The sequence below is a fragment of the Mixophyes fleayi genome, chromosome 6 (assembly GCF_038048845.1).
Source record: "Mixophyes fleayi isolate aMixFle1 chromosome 6, aMixFle1.hap1, whole genome shotgun sequence".
Classification (NCBI taxonomy): domain Eukaryota; kingdom Metazoa; phylum Chordata; class Amphibia; order Anura; family Limnodynastidae; genus Mixophyes; species Mixophyes fleayi.
Window position 1 is genome coordinate 195,018,258 of NC_134407.1, and position 15,658 is coordinate 195,033,915.

General features: G+C 40.9%; 1 protein-coding gene across 6 annotated transcripts in view; it reads left to right on the forward strand.

Annotated features, from left to right (window-relative positions):
• UNC13D (unc-13 homolog D) overlaps positions 1-15,658 on the forward strand; it is a 57,158-nt gene that overhangs the window by 30,817 nt on the left and 10,683 nt on the right. For all 6 annotated transcript variants that reach the window (XM_075177813.1, XM_075177816.1, XM_075177814.1 and 3 more), the window contains 15 exons: positions 887-976; positions 2,700-2,803; positions 5,526-5,643; positions 6,170-6,294; positions 8,030-8,120; positions 8,761-8,817; positions 9,088-9,185; positions 10,809-10,860; positions 10,971-11,101; positions 11,208-11,328; positions 12,198-12,341; positions 13,455-13,550; positions 14,209-14,415; positions 14,509-14,577; positions 14,704-14,783. In XM_075177813.1, the coding sequence (XP_075033914.1) occupies positions 887-976; positions 2,700-2,803; positions 5,526-5,643; positions 6,170-6,294; positions 8,030-8,120; positions 8,761-8,817; positions 9,088-9,185; positions 10,809-10,860; positions 10,971-11,101; positions 11,208-11,328; positions 12,198-12,341; positions 13,455-13,550; positions 14,209-14,415; positions 14,509-14,577; positions 14,704-14,783 (1,583 nt within the window). The remainder of the gene's footprint in view (positions 1-886; positions 977-2,699; positions 2,804-5,525; positions 5,644-6,169; positions 6,295-8,029; positions 8,121-8,760; positions 8,818-9,087; positions 9,186-10,808; positions 10,861-10,970; positions 11,102-11,207; positions 11,329-12,197; positions 12,342-13,454; positions 13,551-14,208; positions 14,416-14,508; positions 14,578-14,703; positions 14,784-15,658) is intronic.

A 15,658-nucleotide genomic window follows, 5' to 3' on the forward strand; every position in this document is an offset into this window, starting at 1 on the left:
AACCATAATTGCTAGGTCGCTTCTCCCACGTACATGAGTTACAGCTTACACTAATACAAGAGAAATTTCTGCTTATTAAAAATATGCTGATGCTGTCATCATATACAGTTTAAGTATATCAAATAAATCAAGTTAGCAGATCCTCCTCACTAAATTACCAGCCCTACTAGCCTTTATTTTTTAACTCACCCAAGTCAGTGGATTACCCCCCCCCCTTCCTCCTCCTTCTTCAACCCATCCCCCCAACCATTACCCTTCACCCTCCCTCCCGCCCTTCTATCACTCTCTCCCCTCTTCTTTTATATACATTTATAATGGTAAGCATCAGTTGATCTCTTGTTACACTATCAAGTGAAATCAGATACACCCTGTATCTTAATTGTTTGGTTGTATTTACAATAATGTACTTGTCATGCCCTGGATATGTAACATTTGCTATAAATATGTGTCTTATACATGGAACCTTTAATAAATACTCTTTATAAAACAAAAATGTATATATCCTCTTTAAAAATAACCCAGAACACTGTACAGAAGTTTTGGATTGTAATACACCTGATTTCTATGTTTTATGGATCGCTTGTCGAGTAGAAAATAATCACATTATTTGCTATATGAATTATAGACATGTTGAATATATTTATACTTATATAAAATTTTGGCGAATAGAAAAAGTAGTTAGTGGGTGGAAGTGATGGAGGTACTAGTGGAAATGTAAGGATTTCACTGAATTCCATCATGCTTGGTATTCCAGTGCGCAGCTTGTGACAATCTTGGAAACAGTCCTCCGAGAGGTATAGTTAGTCGGTTGACCTGACATGGATTGTGATATTACCTGCTACACTCTGATCTTTAACCATTGTTTCTCTGCTCTATGTCCTTCCAGAGAGCGACGATGCTTAGCAGAAACCCCAGCTATATCGTCCACAGGCAGTTACTGCAGCAGTTTGTGCGTCACGAAATCACTAGCCACAAGGTAAAAAAAATAAAATAATACACACTCACAAATCCAACTGTATATTAAATTCACCGCCCACTTGGTAAAAGAATCACATGCAAATCATTGTTAATGTCTCTGCTGTCTTGTGGTTGGAACTCAGCATTTAAAGAGGTTGTCCACTTTTGGAAACCCCACACGTAACACTTCAACGCTCCGGTGCCCCACCATTGCCTGCTGCCAGACAGGGCGGACCGGTGATTCAATATGTTTGGTGTGGGGTTGTGGCTGGCTAGTTAAAGGGGTGGGTTGTCCAAAAGTGGACAATCCCTTTAAACATATCGGCTCCTCTGTAGCATGAAAGGTTAACTGTGACCCAGAGTCCAGAGAATAATATACCAAGTTGCACTGACTTGTTAATGGAAACATCATTCCAATAAGCAAGGAAAATTCCTGGAGCTATGGTTCATCAGGAAGCGCTGAAAGAGAAGTCACAGTATATAGAACAACATCTGGCTTAAAAGGACACGGAGAGGCCAGCAAGCCGTGTAGGACAAGTGGAGCAAGTGATAGCTGTGGTACGAGATGGACGTCACACAACCAGTATGTGATAGAAATGGTGTTCAAGATAGACCAATTAGGGGAGATTACATCTCCTAAACCATCTGAAGAGAAGAGGAAATCTGAAGATCACCAATTTCGTTTATTAAGGGGGATTTATAGACTCTCAGACGACACTGGAGCAGGTCCACATTACGGAGCCCGAAAAGGGCCTGCTCTTTTAGAAAGACCAAGGATAACAAACTTCATAAATAGTTAGAAGATATTAATGTACCATGGAATTGGAAAAGGCAGTAAAAGTAACAGAGCTGCATCTAAAGTTGATAGAATGTAGGAAGCAAACTAGAAAGAAGTTCTTTAAAAAAAAATATACATATTGCAGCACTTAGCTAAAAACACGAGCAAGAGAATAATTAATGTAAATCAAAGTGAGCGCTTGTCAGGGAGTATGAGAGTACGGGTCCATTCTCACTTTTAGACAGTCAATGGAGGTTTAATATGCTGTGCAAATGTACGTAAGATTCTCCTTAGTAAACTCCTCAAATTCATGATACTCTCCATTTAACTCTTGCTATGCTTGAGCCAACTTATTCCACTGTTTTGATGTTGGCGTATTTACCACCAGGAATATCTCCATATAAAGTCAAACACCTTTTGTTATTTGTTATCAAAGGACACACCAATGTATAACATTTTATAACACTGCCTTGCACATGCAGATACAAACCCTGACACTTTTCTGTCTCCCCTTCCACGCAGCCACGTAATCCTGTACAAAAGGACAAAACATACATTTGACATATTATTTCTATTACCAAGGTTTAGACGCTGATTCTGGAGTTAATTAGTCTTTTAAAATATGCCATAAATGTACTAGGTTTGTTATATCCTCATGAATTTTTATTGATTTTATTTATAGGTATGTCTATATGTGTGTGTTCCTTGCAAATCAATAAAGTTTTTCTATTTTTGTGTAGTACATGTAGGCGTGACTTACATTTCTATGCTTCTTTCATTCGTATTTTAGTGGCTATTTAGGATAGTGGCGCACAGGCATTTAGTGCACCTGTGTTGTGTTCACACTAGGAACCCGTCAGATCACATTTTAGAACAAAATGAATTAATTACTAGAGATAATTATAGAGGGTTCACACACACTTTCTGTAATAACTATATACAACATTTTATCACTCTCATTCAGGCCATGGGTTCCACGTGGGACGGGGAGATCAGTCCTCATGGTATCACCATTCTGTATCTACATGCTTCCCAGAAAGACCTATCCGAGTTTCACCAGGGCCTTGCGTAAGATACAATGACTTCCATCTCTTTCCAGTAACAATAGAATGTTTAGATTTATATGTTTAACAGCTACATATGGATAAGTATGTTGAGAACTAATCAAGCTCAAACTTTCACCAGGATCAGGATCCATAAAGTTGAACACACAGACTTTTTATCATGTGCGGCCTTATAACCACCATCAATCCAAATGAATCCGGGATCAGTCAGATATTGATCGTGACTGCAGATAATATGGTTGGACGATGACTGTGGTCTTCAACGCGTGGGTGGTCGGTTGACAGAGTGGGCCTGGGCCCCGTAGAATTTGATTGTTCAGTTTTTGAACCACATGGTGCAAATTTTTAATTACATTGCAGTTGCTTGGTGTCCAGGAGGGGGGGATATTGACTAGGACTTGATTTATACAGGTTTATGGGAGGTGCTAGCATTCGAGAGTCCTATACTTTCAGAGGGATGACATTTTTCATCATTCAGGGACATTTGATACCCATTCAGTACAAACATATTTAAACACACCAAAGGGACAACATGTAATAAAGACATTCCTGGGGGTAAATGTATCAAGCTGAGAGTTTTCCGGCGGGTTTGAAAAACCAATCAGATTCTAGCTATCATTTATTTAGTACATTCTACAAAATAATAGCTACAATCTGATTGGTTGCTATAGGCAACATCTCCACTTTTCAAACCATGGGCATCCATCTTTGTGTGTGCGAGTCTCATAAATAGACACGTTTACACAAATGCAATTGTACTGTGGGGGGAATATTTACAGTGCAAATGACATTTACTAAGTCTCTCCTTTGCAGTTAACACTCATTTTTTCCTTTGCTCTCTGGATCCACCATTTGTGGTGGAGGCAATAACAGTTGCTTGTATATTGCTGGAGTTACTGCCCTTGGTGGAGGCAGTGTGCATAGCATTGGTCGTGCTCTCCAGTGGGTTTGCTGAGATATAACCAAGTCTCCAGCTCTTTCCCTAGCATTAATTGTATATCCATTATTACATCTGGTCAAGGAGAACACTACAGCTTGGAATAGACTCCTTATAATAGTAACTGTTAATTAAAATAATTATTGCACCTAAAATTACGTATGTTTTACATGTCACAATTAAAAATACTTTCTTCAACTTTGCATAGTATTCCATGCTCATGCGTATCCAGAGCCAAAGCAGTCTTATCACCTGACATGGACCTAGCGATCGCTACTGCCCAGCACTTTCTGAGTTCTTTCTTTATTACCTGGCTGGTAAACTTATTTCCCTGACCCACTGACAGTCCTCTTTCTCCCATGCCGGCTTCTGAGACACTGCTGGGGCAGATAGTCAGGGATACGAGACATATTTTGCACCTGGATGCAAAGCCTTAATGTGCCATAGGCCGGTAAACCCCCCTGCACACGTTGGCCTCTCACACGTGGCCATGTGCCAAATAAGGTCATGTGTCATGTACCTTCACTGGTTATTTTCCAAATTTCTCCTTATGGAATAACCCAATCCAGGTTGATTGGGTTGGCCTCTCACAACCCACAAATTTTACATGTCCTCTCACAAATTGCTCCTTATGGAATAACCCAATCTAGGTTGATCTTCCAGCCACCTCTTTTTGGACTGTCAGTGGTGTACATATGTTGTGGCATGTGTATAATGGTCATAGCCTACTGGAGTTCATTTAGTTTTAAGAAAAGTACGCTTGTCCCTGCTCAGTGTTTTTCAAATGTCTTCAGCTCCTATCCTTACAGTTTAGTGTTTAAACTCCAGGCACCTCCATATAAACTCTATATACTAATATGGATTTTGCTTTCTAGAGGAATTATGGGGATAATTTCTGGGCTATACATCAACCTATTCAATGATAGGGTTGCCTCATCCACCTTAAAATTCAGTCTGCCTGATTGTTATGTATCTCATTATTGAATAAGATATTTGTGAGTCCCCACTTTTAGTGTCCGCTGCAGCTAAAGATAGGCTCATATATGTATATAATATACCATGCTTACCCGTCACGGGTGTCATGATCCCAATATATCTCCTGCGCCCAGTATGCTTCTCTTTTGGCACCAAACAAGACAATAACTGTTGCTCTGACTTTCATGATCGTTGTCTTCAGACTCTATTCTTTCCAAAGTGCTCCCTGAAGAATTATACAGAATTATATATAGCTATAGAACCTATTAGACTACAATACAATATTTGATTAGAGACGCTGGCCAGTCTGTTGTATAAGATTATTTTGAATGGCTTAATTGGTTTCAAATTACTAATTTCTCTTTATCCATACTTACCATGTTTCTTCTGTGTTCAATGGTGCAACACTGTAAGACTCAAGGTTTACATTTCAGGGATTAATAACTAATATATAAGATTAATATCTAATATCTTAATATCTAATTATAATGTTCATGCATCAGCTTTTATAATAATTACATTAGCTGTACTGTATTTAAGTTCTATATCCCTTCTCTTTCACTTCTGTCTTATCCCCCAACTATCCCCTTTACTACTGTCTTGTACCCCCCGAAATGTCCCTTTCACTCCTTCACCCCTGTCTTACCCCCTTCCCTGGAATGTTCTCTTTACTCCTGTCTGCACCCCCTGAATGTCCCCTTTATTCCTGTCTTACTCCTCCAAATGTCCCCTTCACTAGTGTCCCCCCCACCCCCCCTATGTCCCGAAGTCCTGTCGTTTATTTATTTCTCTGAATCACTTTGTGTCCTTCCAGGCAGTGGCTGGCATATAGTAAGCTGTACCAGAGCCTGGAGTTCAGCAGTAGCTGCTTGCTGCACCATATAACGAGTATTGAATACCTGTGGGTTCAAGGTCGGCTGCAAGATGATCAGGTATTGCCTATATGGAACTGGGGTGATGAATGGGTCCAATGGTAAAGAAGTGATGTCAGTTTTGTAGATGTAAATATAACCTACTTACAGGGGTGACTTAGGGCTAGATTTACTAAGCTGCGGGTTTGAAAAAGTGGGGATGTTGCCTATAGCAACCAATCAGATTCTAGCTTTAATTTTTTTAGTACTTTCTACAAAATGACAGCTAGAATCTGATTGGTTGCTATAGGCAACATCCCCACTTTTTCAAACCCGCAGCTTAGTAAATCTAGCCCTTAGAGTTAGACACAAGTGCATTTGTGCATTATAATTTCCATATCACATAAAATGTATCACACAGGTCCTGTACACAAATTGTGCAAGTATTTTGAGCTGCATGTATATAACACTTGCAGCCCCTTGTGGAGGAAGAGACGAATCAGGGGCGTTAACTTGGATGTACAGTATAATGTGTATGACGATAGTTAACATCCACTTACGATTGTGCAATTTATGTTCAAGCTCGTGTTTTTGCTCTTTACACCAGAAAAATGAGTTGGCTGAATCATTTGACTCCCTTTTGCAATATGGAGTGTCCCTTCTACAGAGGTATCGCATTGTGTTCCCAATGACAGAATCACGATCCATAGAACGACTTCAGGGTCTGCTCAGGTTAGTGGATAAGAGGCAAAGCATCTGGTTACTTTAAATAAATCAGCTACTAATAGCATTATCACATATGTGTGTTCCCGTGTAGAGTAGACTTTTTCAATCCACAAAATGGCTTCAGTTACGCACTAGCTGAGCAGGCGTTCTTTGGGTCTTAAAGATAGTGCCATTGTTCCTCTCCGCCCCCTGTACTTGCTCTCTCTCCTAGAATGTCTGGGAGATGCACAAATTTCAGAGTAGGCAACTACTTCTCTTTCTTGTGAAGTGGGTAGGGCCTGGATCATACTTGCCAACTCTCTCGGAATGTCAGGGAGGCTCCTGAGTTCCAGGTAGGTCTCCCGGACTCCCGGGAGAGTAGGGCATCCTCCTGTATCTTCCTAGTTAAATGGGTAGGATTAGTGTCGCTGTGATTCTCAGGGAAATGTGCCATTTTGGCCCCACCGACTGTAAAATGATGCACAAGCACCATTATGTCATGGGACGGGGCCAAAAATGATGCGAATCATCAAGCCTCGCCCTCTCCCCCCATACCCCTCACACCCCCCACCTCCCCTCCCTTTGAGGGGAACATCAAAAAGTCAGCATGTATGGCATGGATGACTCAAACCACGTCATCAGAACCCCCTCTGCCGTGAATCCTGTCATTGTACAGTGAGGGATGGGGCTTTGATGTTGCAAAAATGTTATTTATTGTTATACAGTGGTAATACTGCACTTTGAAATTGTGTTTTGATTGTATATTGTATTGTTTAAATAAAGTTTTTGACAGATTGTAATGATAAACTCTAAAAGAAATTACTAATAAATGTTATATTTGATCAGTTGCTCTTTGCTCGGTATTATATACATAAGTGTTTTGATAATATTTGAATAAATATTTCACTTCGATATTTTTAAATAAAACAGTCCTATATTTATCAGTCAGTATGTAAGTTGATATAGAGGAGTAAAAGACATTGAACAAGCACGTAGTATGAAACAAAGCTAGCATCCTGGGATTAGTGTGCAAAGCTAGAGCTGCAAATATCACTTCTGGCTGCTGAATGCTGTTTCTGTTATTCATTCACTTGACTCACTGCAGCTCCTATTGGCTTTAACAGGCTATTTCTTGCCTCAGTCAAAGTCAGTTATTGCCCCTTTGTGTAAATTATAAATATTTATTTTCCTCCCTTTTCTTTGTTGGATTTTGACGTGACATTTTAAGGTTCCCACAGTGCACCTCCAAGGCCGAATCTAGGGCTGTGCGATAGGAGCGACCGCCCAAAGCACAACGCTGAAGGGGGGCTCAGCTAATGAAAATGTAATTTCATTTGGCTAAAATTGAGGGCTTAGGGGCCGCCATTTTTCTTACTCCTCCCAGGCGCTAAAATTTTAAATTACTCTCTGTGCAACCCTCTGTCCACCTCTCAGCACAAGTAGACAAACCTCTAGATTGCGAATGTGTCTCTTGACAGCGGGCGCCATACATAGACTTTGAAGTGCTGGGCACTGGTGCACATAAACAGCGTTTTGTATTGTATATCAGGAGTGCTTCATAATTGAGGTCCTGTGGCTCAACGTTGATCTCCATTGTTAAATAATTGTTGGATAATAAGGGGTGTGTTACCAAGCAAAGTGTCTTCCCCCATTTTCATCATCATCATCATCATCATTTATGTATATAGCGCCAACATATTCCGTAGCGCATTTTCTGTATGATCTACCCATCTCACCATACTACCTCTCCTCCCGTATGCAGGGTGCTGATTCAAATGTGTAAGTCCAAGGCTTTCAGAGAGTTGTGCTCTTCGACTCCCACCTTACGGGACAGAGTGATCGAGGCCATCAAGGTAATAACCTGGAGAGCATTCTGCCCCTTTCTGGTCCTTGATTTATATAAAAGTAATATATACCAGGACCTAGGATGGAAAAGCATTTTGCCCACTGTTTCATAATCGTACAACATTTGTTTCTTACATAGGCTTTCCAGCTTAAAACACAATAGATCACTGGGACAATGCTCTTATTTGTCATATAAAGTGATACATGTGGGAAGGAAGGAAAATTATCCTAGGTGGGCAAATCCAGTCCTGGGGCCTGATTCATTAAGGATCTTAACGTGAGGAACTTCTTATTTCAGTCTCCTGGACAAAACCATGTTACAATGCAAGGGGTGCAAATTAGTTTTCTGTTTTGCACATAAGTTAAATACTGGGTGTTTTTTCATGTAGCACACAAATATCAACTTTACATTTCAGTGTACAAATAAGCTCAAGTATTTGTGTGCTACATGAAAAAACAGTCAGTATTTAACTTATGTGCAAAATAGAATGCTAATTTGCACCCCTTGCATTGTAACATGGTTTTGTCCAGGGGACTGAAATAAGAAGTTTCTGAAGTTAAGATCCTTAATGAATCAGGCCCCTGATTATTAGAACAATTTATAGTATTAAACACCTGCATTTTTTCCTATCTTCTTCACCTATACAGACAGGAACCCATGAGTGGTTTGATCTGAAGAGACAACATCTACAACCAATGATACAGGTAAAATGCACTTTGTTTTGTGGACATTAAATCCTAAAATCCTCAGTCATCCATCCAAAATCAGCTTTCATATTACAGTATGTTTTTAAATTACACTCCCTTTCTTGTATATCAGAGTTATATATAGTATTTCATTGTTCCACCTGACGCGTATTAACCCAGCTCTTTGCTACCTACTGTGTTTTCTCAATTTGTGTTTATTGGTTCTCTCTTTCTCTCCCTCTCCATTCACTTTCTGTCTCAGTCTCACTGTATTCCTAATTTCTGTAGGGCTACGAGGAGAACCTGAAATCTTTGCTAAGCCTGGTGACAGATGTCACTACCGACCTGCAGAGCTGTCACAAGACTGTGAACAAGTGTTTTATCAAGTAAGGAAAGGAAAGTAAGAAAGTACAGTTTTGTACTCCACATTTCATCCAGGGTAAGGAGCGAAAATCCTAGATCTCCATTAATAGGAAAATTTGATACACACAAGTGTTAAAGATTACATTGCACAACTGTAACTGGAGTGTTATACAATAAATGCTGGTTTTAGAATTCTATTCAGGCATATTAGGAGAGATAACAACTTACTCCAACTTAGTAAAATGCAAATATATATAAATATATATATATATACAAGTTAACCCGTGTATGATACTCATGCATTCTAGTCAAATCAAGCTACTTAAGGTGTTAAAAAGGTTCTTGTCATGCATTTGGGCCATAGCCCAGGCCTCCTCAGGGGAAGAGCGTTACTTCCCGACGTAAGCGCCCTTTTTTAACGTGGTTTTGTCCACATTTCACCACCTCATCATTTTTCTCCATCACCTCATCCTTCATCTTTATCGCCACATCTATCCAGATGTCTATCCAGACACAGGGATCTCTCTCAGCGGTCCTGAGTATCACACTCCTCTCACTCTGTCACCCCCGGCAACCACCAACCACTCCCCACTGTCACCCCCAGCAACCACCAACCACTGCCCACTGTCACCCCCGGCAACCACCAACCACTCCCCACTGTCACCCCCGGCAACCACCAACCACTCCCAACTGTCACTTCTCCTTCAAGAAATATATATATATTTTTTTAAAATCTCTATAAACACTTTTGACAATTAACAAATTAAATTAACAAATTAAAAACATCTTAGTATACCAAATTTCAGCCCTTTCTGAATTTTTTTTTTCCACACACACTAAGAATTTAGTAGGTCAGTGTATAACTCCGCCCAGCAGGTGGCGCTGCAGCTTGGTTTTATTTTTTCCACACACACACACAGATAGACTAACACACGCTACTAAGCATTTATATTATATTATATATATATATATATATATATAGTGAAACAAGCACACTTAAAAACAGACACAAACAACTTCTTGTATGCTTACTTTGCTTTAGTGTCAGAATGGCAAAGTAATAGGCAACATAAGAGATCCACACTCTTTCTGGTATCCCTAACGCTAACTTAATAGAGACCAGCTATATGGACACCGGCCGACTTATTCAGCATCGGTCCCACTGAACAATGACACAGGCAGGTTTTTGGACAGCCCTAGCTTGATGGGCAGGTGACACTCTCTCCCTACCTTTAAGAAGGAGTTCTCATTAGCTGCTCTGATGATTACTCTTACTGCAGACACACCCTGTCAGCCTGTTGTCTCTGTGGGAAAAATACACTTTCAAACCATGTAAGTTAAATCAGACTCTATACCATTATTTTGTCACACATATGTCCTCCACCTGTTTATCTTTAAACTGGGTGCACTGGTGCACAAATGTGTAACTCTGTTTGCATCATTTCTCTCAAGCTTCACAGCTAAATACCTCCCTTTGTTAATATATATATATATATATATATATATATATATATATATATATTAGTCAAAGAATTGCAACTGAAGAAGCAAATAGGTCCCACTTTGAATATGTCTCTGTCCTAGATTCACATGTTTTATACCACTATTGTCCCAATGTATCAATAATCTCATCTCTGTCTCCGCAGCACTATAAAGGTGGATATTTTCAGTCTGGCCTTCCAAGAACTGGAGGAGCTGGTATGTGATATAGTACAACCAGTTTCAGACATTGTGCTCTCTCTTCTTTTTCTATATCCCTTTTTTCTTTCTTTTTTTGTGATCTGGAACTTCTATTTGTCCTCTGTCAGGTGTCTCAGCAGTTGCTCTGTCAACTTCCACCCTCTAACCACAGCTGTCGCCATCAGCTCTCTGAGCTCCTGTACCAACTCTACCTTACCCTGCGTGAGCTCCACAAACTCCACAACCACCTACCAACAAGGTAACCATCAAACTTCTGCCATTACCACGATGCCAAGTACAGTGCCAATCTACCACGTTCTGCTTTAGCTGAAACTTGAGAAGAATTTTTCCTCCTCTTCTCTTAGGGCTGAACCCCTCCCGTTGTCCGATTTCCACCGGTGGTTTGCAGACTCGTTACCTAGTTGGCTGCAGAAGGCATACTCAACTGCTCTTGAGAGGGTCCAAAGAGCAGTACAAATAGATTTGGTGAGAAAATCTCTTTTAAATGGATACTAAGATAATATAGTTAGTATATCAAATGAATAGGATCGTCTGTTCCTCCTTCAGTCAAAGGGGGCACTGTAAAGGTTAGCGGTGATAGGACATGGATCCCATCGTGTTACTATGTAATATTGGGTACCAGTTGGAGGGACAGTATCATTCACATTGTCCATTGTATCCATACATAATCAGTAGGAGGGTCCTCTATGCAGATTTTTATGTTTAGGAATTCACCTTCCCCTAATAGGCTGTTGAGCCAAGTCTCGAACCCTGGGCTAAAATTTTCCAGCCATTCCCTGTTCATTTCTGTACCTGGGTGAGTGGAAAGTTGAGGATTAATATGGAAACTGGAGGGTTATAGGAGAGAGGAGAAGTCTTGAGTTCTTCCTATTCTTCTTCCACTCTTAGGGTGTGGAATATTACCCACCATTTGTGTCCCCCTACAGCCTCGGAGATCCCCTTCTTTCACTGGACATAACTTTTAAGAGTTGCACAAAAAATGTCACAGTTTATATAGAAAACAACTGAAGAAGAAAGATGCACTAGAAGTTGACAGACACAGAAGTGAGCTATGCAGCACAGCTTCTCACAGAGGGACGTATATTGCAAATGAATGGTCTATATCAGTGTTGGCTAACCTGTGACACTCCAGGTGTTGTGAAACTACATGTCCCAGCATGCTTTGAAAATATATAGCAGCTTATTGCTGGAAGAGTATGCTGGGGCTTGTAGTTTCACAACACCTGGAGTGTCACAGGTTAGCCAACACTGGTCTATATAGAGGTACCTTAGTGTTCCAATAGCAATGACACTGATTTAGTATCCAGTCAGTGTGATGATTTTTATCCCTCCAGCTGGTGCCACTGTCAGAGTTACAGAAGCACAGCGCTTCCACCGTGGACCTGTCCACGTGCTTCACGCAGGTCGGACGCACGTGGCAGCAACTGGACTGGCCTGAGCCCGAGGAGGCGTTTATGATTATGGTGAAATTCACTGAGGTAAGGAGTGTAATCATTGTTATAATCAGGGATTTGCCCAATTCTACAATGTAATAATGAGAGGTACATGATCCTCTTGTACGCTTGGGGAACTACATACAGCATAGGGATCCTCACCTGCCATGTTCAGGTGGGGTCCAGAAAATGACAATTGTGCATGTTTCTAATGAATACAGAAAGGATCATAGCAAACCTATGTGACTTTACCAGTGTAATAGAATTACTTATTACATGTAACAATCAGTTGTACTCTAGCAGACAGACAACAAAGTTGGAGATTCATTTACAGCAGTTTAATTTCCCCCCTGAAGGGAGAAGGACACGCTGGATAGCACTAGCACTATCCACTTTATAGTATTATAGTATTACTATGGTTACGGTAGAATGCGCAATCTGAGGTGCGTGGTGCGGACGTTTTGGTGAGCTGTGTGTTCTAAACAAAACTTTCCTGAAGGGGATATTGACAAATAATGCGTATTGTACTACAAACAAAAGGATTCGAGTTGAAGCCTGGCCAACACCTAGGTCTAAGAGCAGTGGAGGACCAAGGTCTGTACTAGTTTGAGGACATTACAGTCCACGCTGACATTAAGGCGTTCACCATGCGTCCTGGTAAACACGCCAATTCCAAAAACTGGTGTAAGCAAATTGACCTGTACTTTCTGATTGTTTTCTTTTATTGGCTTTACATCAATTTCAACAGCCTGCAGGACTCAGGAGCATCAACACTCATTACAATATAATGAAGTTCAATAGGTGCACTCATTAAGTGCAGAGTATGCTATCCTGCAGGGAGAATTTGAGAACACACAGAGGAATTTCGGGCCCCCGATACAGTAACTTCTTGTGGCCCCTTCCATAGCTGCCGAAGGGGGCGTGGCCACACCCAGTACTTAGTACCTGCTTCTCTCTGCGCCCCTGAGAACACATTTCTAACCTTGTTAGAGAATCCTAAATAGTGGAATATGAGCATAATAGGATATATAAGTATGCTGCACTATTCCTGGCCTTTACTCTCACCATCACCAGTGCACAAAAATATTTATATATATATATTCATGTTATAAATGTCATTGTTTGTCACACTGGCAGATATATACAATTTTTCCCCAGGACATGTGCCGTATCGCAGTTATGTACTGCACAATGATTAAACGCAGAGCTGAACAGTTGTCAGATACAGGGAATCCTGGACAAGCTGCAAACAAGGTACATTACAACTCTGTATGTAATTGTATATACTCACTATAATGTTTTATATCTTTTCTGAGCATGTTATTTATCATCTATATTATAAAATGGCAGAAGCAAGCTGATAACTTGAAGCGTAACCTAGTCTATATGTTAGGGTTGATTTCTATTTTTTTTTTGCTTTATTTGCACTGTCATACCTGTGGGTCTCTCAGATCTACCTGTTGGCCTGGCAAGATTTCTGCATGTCTGAAAACCTCCATATTCGTACCCATAAACGCTATTTCAGCATGCAGAACCAGGTGGAAAAGTTTATGTTCACAGCTAAGCGAAGGGGAGCACTCCAGGGGGTAAATGTATCAAGCTGAGAGTTTTCCGGCGGGTTTGAAAAGTGGAGATGTTGCCTATAGCAGCCAATCAGATACCAGCTATCATTTTGTAGAATGTACTAAATAAATGATAGCTAGAATCCCGCCGGAAAACTCTCAGCTTGATACATTTAACCCCAGGTCTTGGCAACATAAACTTTTCAGTTAAACTACTTGTACAAATCACTCACAGGCCTTTCTTTAAATTTTATGTTTGTTAAAGATACAAATTGTGAGCCTGAAACTTTCCCACATTCCCTCTGGACTTCTTTCCTCTCTGACCGATGGTTCCGCCTTCTGTTCCTCAGTTGTGCCTGGTGGTAAATAATATTGAGCAGCTGCGGTTGGTGGTGAGGTCGCTGCCTGAGAAGATGGACTGGGCGTCTCTGGAGCGTAGAACGCGTGAGGTCATTAGCGAGGAGCAGTTTCAGCACACACTCCATGACCAGCTGCAGAGCGCTGTGGCATGCCTGGATCGTGAGATCCGAGGTGTGGTGCAGGCCCTTGCTCAAAAAGTAAGCTCCACTCTGTGTACTGACCCAAACTAATGCTCCTGCTCCCCTTGTTATTTTGTGTCTCTACCCTCACTTTTTTTTTCTTTTCCACAGTTGGACGCTGGCATTGCCAAACACCTTCATTCCATAGCCAACTCCAATGACTCCCGCAATCCCAATGATGTGAGTATGTCGGAGTCACACACCTAATCCCTCGTACCGATGTATGTTTCAGTCACTCCAGCTCCTCACAATTAAGCATCATTATTATACTTTCCTCAGTGTGAGAGTTTGGTTTTCCTATTACAGAGCATCATCCCGCTGATGAAGTTCTTGGAATCTGAGTTACAATACATGAACCAGAACCTAGTGCAGGAGAACTTTAACAGGTGAGGAAACCTAAGTCAAGATCAACCTAATTTCTATCAGAGTTCATGACGAAGCCCCCCGGCTGCACATATTCTAGGGGGTATATTTACTAAACTGCGGGTTTGAAATAGTGGAGATGTTGCCTATAGCAACCAATCAGATTCTAGTTATCATTTATTTAGTGCATTCTACAAAGTGACAGCTAGAATCTGATTGGTTGCTATAGGCAACATCTCCAACATCTCCAGGCAATAAGAGGGCACCCAATAGTGTTGTATCTTCTGGGAAGTATCCCCAAAAGCCCAAAGGTGTATTATATGAGTACCAGTTATGACACCAACTGCAGACAGAAGAGGAGACCAGACCATAGGAAGGAATGAGCGTTGGAGTTACCAGGATGAATAGATGAATAGTACACAAAGGATTTAATACAGATAAGCTACTTTTTGTATTCTCTCTGGTACGCTGCTACACAGTGTTTTATGTAGAATATTCACTGGTGTCATAACTATTCTACACTATTCTTTGTTTTTTTTTCCTTCTGCCTTTATGTTCACATATGGTTGGAGATGATAGAAGATATGTGGCATTGACAGATCCAGCAATATGTGATGAGCCTTAATACTTCGTATATCTGGTACTTCCCAGAAGATACAACACTATTAGGCAGCCTCTTGTTCCTTCTGTCTGTCTTGCTGTACTCCTAGGTCTCCCTGCACTCATTTATAGTCCTCACTATCACTCCAAGAAAATCAGCTTGTTATCTCACTTCCTTGCCATGTAACCCATACTTCCAACTTTTCCTCGTTGACTTCAGGGAGATCCCGGGGGAGGTGGGCGTGCGGGGGCGGGGCTTGACAAATCGCATTACTTTGGCTCCGCCCCCCAGATGATT